Source organism: Ranitomeya variabilis, chromosome 2, assembly GCF_051348905.1.
Source record: "Ranitomeya variabilis isolate aRanVar5 chromosome 2, aRanVar5.hap1, whole genome shotgun sequence".
NCBI lineage: Eukaryota > Metazoa > Chordata > Amphibia > Anura > Dendrobatidae > Ranitomeya > Ranitomeya variabilis.
Window position 1 is genome coordinate 1083725800 of NC_135233.1, and position 6000 is coordinate 1083731799.

At 38.1% G+C, this 6000-nt stretch overlaps 1 protein-coding gene across 1 annotated transcript in view; it reads left to right on the top strand.

Annotated features, from left to right (window-relative positions):
• TFAP2D (transcription factor AP-2 delta) overlaps positions 1–2452 on the top strand; it is a 79474-nt gene extending 77022 nt beyond the window's left edge. The window contains exon 8 of the mRNA XM_077293090.1: positions 1819–2452. Coding sequence (XP_077149205.1) covers positions 1819–2038 — 220 coding nt within the window. The 3' untranslated portion in view covers positions 2039–2452. The remainder of the gene's footprint in view (positions 1–1818) is intronic.
• Positions 2453–6000: the final 3548 nt, after the last annotated feature.

Genomic DNA, 6000 nt, shown 5'->3' on the forward strand with positions numbered 1-6000 from the left:
GTCTCACTGCTCTTACAGTAAAGAATCCATAGTCTCACTACTCATACAGTAAAGAATCCATAATCTCACTGCTCATACAGTAAAGAATCCATAGTCTCACTGCTCTTACAGTAAAGAATCCATAGTCTCACTGCTCTTACAGTAAAGAATCCATAGTCTCACTACTCATACAGTAAAGAATCCATAATCTCACTGCTCATACAGTAAAGAATCCATAGTCTCACTGCTCTTACAGTAAAGAATCCATAGTCTCACTGCTCTTACAGTAAAGAATCCATAGTCTCACTACTCATACAGTAAAGAATCCATAATCTCACTGCTCATACAGTAAAGAATCCATAGTCTCACTGCTCTTACAGTAAAGAATCCATAGTCTCACTGCTCATACAGTAAAGAATCCATAGTCTCACTGCTCATACAGTAAATAATCCATAGTCTCACTGCTCATACACTAAAGAATCCATAGTCTCACTGCTCTTACAGTAAAGAATCCATAGTCTCACTACTCATACAGTAAAGAATCCATAGTCTCACTGCTCATACAGTAAAGAATCCATAGTCTCACTGCTCATACAGTAAAGAATCCATAGTCTCACTGCTCATACAGTAAATAATCCATAGTCTCACTACTCATACAGTAAAGAATCCATAGTCTCATAGCTTGTACAATAAACAATGTATTGCCTCACTACTTGTACAGAAAAGAATCCATACTGTTCTTACAATAAAAAAATAACTGCCTGTAATGATGAGTGAACCTTTTCCTTTAGACGTAGAGATCCTCAATATTTTATGCCCGGTTTCTTTGAAGAGCTGTTGCATTCTTGTGAGCGTTATGGACCCAAGTTTAACATGCTAGAGTGTCTGTGTCCTTGTACTGCAGCTCAGCACCATTCATGAAGCCCCAAAGCCAATGCATTGTGCTAATCTATGGCAATCACAGTGTCATTGATTCTGAACATAGGCCATCACTTCTTGTACTAGAAAATGCCTTAAAACAGAGACGCATAATAATAAGAATCGATCCAACACATTCAACACCGTAAAAAAAAAGAACTAAAAGACCAAAACTATGTAAAAACACAGAAAATGAACTAGAATTAAGTGTCAAAGATATTCTGCGAAGGATTTGCTATTAATCTTATCTTTCCTTATTACCTCCCTTCGAATTGGATGAAGGTTTACATGAAAAATAAGTAACTCCGATTATTCAAAATAATGTAAATATTAAGCCTGCAAATAAAAGTGAAAAAAATTTGAAAAATGATACATTAAAGATTCTAACACGGAGCCACAATTACTGAAATAACCTGTGCCGCCTCTGTGATTATGTAGGACAAAGGCTCTGATAAGTAATTCATTGTCTGCATGTATCCTTCACAGTAATCCATGTTCTGATTGAAACTTCTCAAGGTAAAAAATTACCATTCTGATGCCCGGGGATTGCATGATTAGTCAAGAACGTTCTAGCTTCATCCAGTCAACAGTTCAGCATTTTCGATACAAAGTAACGCAGCGCACCAATAACGTTTTCAATTTCCATTTAAAAAAAAAAAAATAATAAAAAATAAAAATTACAGATGGTAAAAAGAAAAAAAATATAATAAAACATAAATAAATTAAAATAAAATATTCTGCCTACAATACGAGCTTTTCCTTGTAATAGTTTTCCCGGTAGAATTACAGAATGCTATTGTGAAATAAATTGATTTTTGATACAATCTCACGTCACGACTTCAAGGCTATTTATTTGTTGTTTTTTTTGTTTGTTTGTTTTACATGTGTATTTATTTATTTTTTTATTTTTTTATGTTCCAGCTTAATCACTCACGGTTTCGGGACTCCAGCGATTTGCGCGGCTCTTAGCACCTTCCAAACCGTTCTAAGCGAGATGCTGAATTATTTGGAGAAACACACGACAAATAAATCTGGAGGAGTATCGGAAAGCAGCCAAGGAAACAACAACTCAGAAAAGGGACCCTTGAGGAAATCGTCAGACGTCATGGTAAAAGACGCCAAGACTGAAAAGACGGACTAGCCGGACGTATCACCTTCCGAGTTTTTGCTGCTGACTATTTTTTTTTTTTTTTTTTTTTTAATAGTCTTAAAACTCTTTAGGTTGGACAATTTACATCGGATCAAATTCACAAACTTCTGAACATTGTAAATTCCGTGAATTTTTCACCTTTTTAGTTCATTTATAAATTCTCCAAAAAAAAAAAAAATTATTATATATAATGAAGCAATTGATGGGTATCACTACGAACGACCTACAAAATAAGGAAAATGTTTTTTGGGGTTTTTTTTTTATTGCTTTTGGTTTTGGATTTTTTTCTCCACATTTTGCTTTTATTCAGCGTGATCTGTTTTTTTGGTATGAAAATAAAAGATGCAAAGCACCATATTGAGATGACTTATAGAGGATAATAAAAATGAAAGCAATTAACTTTTACTATGTTTTATGTGTATTGTGTTGTGTTAAAGAAAAAAAAAAGAAATTATTTGTAAAGACGTTCGGCAAGTTCATCATCGGGAACGCTTTCGTTCCATTTGAAGAAAGAGTTTTCTTTCTAAAGTAAATGTGTTTTTTTTCATAAAGTTTTAAAGGTTTATAATATATTTTTTTTTTTACATAATTTTGTAATTTCTCATAATAAAAAAAAATGGAATTTAAAGTTTACCTCCAAAAGTTGGAACCAAGAGAGTCTAGGCAACTAATAAGCCTCTCCGGTGGGAAACATCACGTGATAATGATGCGGAGTGACCTGGTCGTCTCGATACATAGGTGTCCTCGTCATCTAAGTTCTGTATTGTGGCCTCGATTCTAATTAAGACATTTTTTAACCCCTTCACGTCATATGTCGCGTCCCGGCCTTGGATGGGGGCTCACACTATGAGCTACACATCGGATGATCGCAGCTTCAAGTCCCCATCAAGTCCTCTAAGGGGACTATTAAATTCAGAAAAAAGTTTAAAAAAAAATGTTTTTCAATATGGGAAAAAAAAAACAAACATAAAAGTTCAAATTCTTTTGCCCCCATTAAATGTAAAACAATTTTAAAAAATAAAAATGCACATATTTGGTATCGCTGTGCTCGTAAAAGTCCGACCTTTCCAGGTAAGAAAATATCAAAACATTGCAATAACAGGCGATTAAAACATCGTATCTACCCCAGAAGTGTATCAATAAAAACATCAGCTCAAGGTGCAAAAAGTAAGCCCCCACACAGCCCTAGATTCCAAAAAATTTAAAGCGTTGGGGGTCTTGGAAAATAGGGACACAAGCAAAGTTTTGTGTTGTTTTTTTTACGGAGTTCTGAATATTTTTTCACCACAGTAGTAAAAAATAAGGATAGGTAAAACCGAAAACCGGCTCCTATTAAAGTGAATAGCAGTTGAGCTGCAGTACCCAAGATCGGCCACTATAAGATATATAGCGCTGTTTTGTATGTGCTCTGTACACTGTGTACATCCGGCCGCTGTTGGCGATGCTGATCTGGCAATCCCTTTAAAGGGAATCTGTCGCTAGGTTTTTGACAACTAATATGAAAGCAGCATCATGTAGGGGCAGAAACTCTGATTCCAGGGATGTATAACTTACTGTTCTGCTTAGTGTAGCTTTGATAAAATCAGTGTTTTATCCACAGACAGATTATCACTAGAGGACTAGTAGACCTGCTGCCAGATAGTCCTCCATATTCATGAGCTCTATATAACTGCGCCTCCACCACTGATTGGCTGCTTTCTATCTACATTGGGCAGAAAACAGCCAATCAGTGGTGTGGGAGGGGTTATACACGGCTCAGCATTCAGAGTACTGCAGATAAAACACTGATTTTATCAAAATGACAGCATGCAGCCCAGTAAGTGATACATCGCTGGAATCAGGGTCTCTGCCCCTATATTATACTTTTCTCAGATGCCCTTTAATGCCTAGACCTAGCAAACAATTATGTCTATTGTACGATATATTCTTTAAGGGGTTTTCTCCTAGTTTAAAACTTATTGTCTATGGGCTCAGGGTGGGGAAATACAAATAAGAAACATGTACTCACCTTCTGGGCCAGAGTAACTCCTCCGAAACTGACTTCCATGTCCACTTCCTGCCTCCAGGGAGAAACAATGGTGGAGGAGTGATGCAGGCCCAGAAGGGGGGTACGGGTTTTTATTTTTGGTTTTCCACCCCGAGCCCATACACAATGAATTTCAATGTCATCATTGTGATAATATTTATACCGTACAGTAAACATACTTGTTTGTTAGGTCAGGTCATTAAAGGGGTTGTCCATGGCCCATCCTCAGAATAGGTCATCAATGTAAGATCAGCAGTCTACAGAGTATGAACAGAACAGCTCCATACACCTTGTAGTGGCCGATATTGGGTACTGCAACTCAACTATATTTTTTTAATTTATTTATTTTTAATGGCATTCGGCTCGATCTCAAGCCATGGAGACTTGGTGGATGAACGCTCTATAGGAAGATCGATCTTGTGCAAGCCCAGATAGGTCCACCAGGGTCTTCTCTGCCATTATCTTGATTGTATCAAACCATCAGGTTGCTCATCTTTCTCTTCGCCTTGTTACTTCTATTCTTCCAACCATGATGTCCTTCTCTGGTGACAGCTCTCTTCGTACCTTGAAGCACAACTCCTTTTCCATATGGGCATCTATAACATTTTAAAAATAGGAGCTATATTCTTCAATGCATGCACTGTAAACATCAGAGGTACCCATTCACACTACCTAATTGTATAGTAAAGCACCCGACAGTCCTAGTAGAAGCGCCTCTCGTGCAGTTGTTGTTACCCTTCTAGTTTAGTCTCTGACTGCTCGCTTGGATTTCTTTTCAATGGGAAGAGTGGAGTGATCCACTATCAGACAGCTCTGGCAGCAAATTATCTTTTGGGAGAGCTACAAGCTTGGGATTTTTGGCATATACCACCAAATCGTTTTCTCCCCCAATAGAATCTGGTTGGGTCAGGAGGCCTCATACTCTTTAGATGGTTGGCTGATCCCACCAAAATCGGTGGTTTGGCCAACTTTAATCACATTTACATGGTGGGGACTTTAGTAATCGATCCCAGACTAATAGTTATATTGGGTTGCAATTACAAATAGACTAGGTCTATTACCTCATGTCAATTAATATTTGGCCCCTATATCAGCAAGGTGGATCTCAGTCTCAGACTACTCCTCGGAGGTGGCTTCCTCTCAGTCATCCCCTTGTTCCTGTCACAATGTGGGATTCAAAATAAGCGTCTTCTGCCTCAATCTGAAGATCTGTCTCCTTTGCATTCCACCAATCACCTTCTAATGTTCTTTTGATGTCACTTCTTTAACTCTTGAAGTTGCTCGGATTTGTCATTTGACTTGCAGCCAATCTAAATTTTGCTTTTATGTTCCCAAAGCTGAGTTACACTAGATAAGCAAATTAATTTTCAGGAATATTCCATGGCCACCGGCTTTGAGCTATCTATTTGCTGATTTCCCCAGATCTACTTTTGATTAGCCGGTTTGGCGCAATGTCAACCTTAAGGTGTGACAAACAAAAAATGTAAACCAGGCCGGCTAATTAAAAGAGGAGCAGGCTATAACAGCAAGAAGGAAGCGCAGCCATCTCAGTCTCCTGACCTCAATATCATTGAGCCACTATGGGGAGATCTCAAGTTCATGCTAGACAGGCCAGGAATTTACAGGAACTGGAGGCTTTTTGCCAAGAAGAGTGGGCAGCTTTACCATCTGAGAAAATAAAGAACCTCATCCACAACTACCACAAAAGACTTCAGGCTGTCATTGATGTTAGAGGGGGCAATACACAGTATTTAAGAAATGAGGTAAGTGAACTTTTGATCAGGGGCATTTTATTACTGTAGGAAAGAGCCAGGTGCCCCGATCCCAAGGTTGCTTCTCAGTTATGGGTCCAGCCCACCTCACATCCAGTTATGTTCTCAGAGCAATGTGTCAAGGAGGCTGGTTGACTGCTAATTTCAATAGCGGA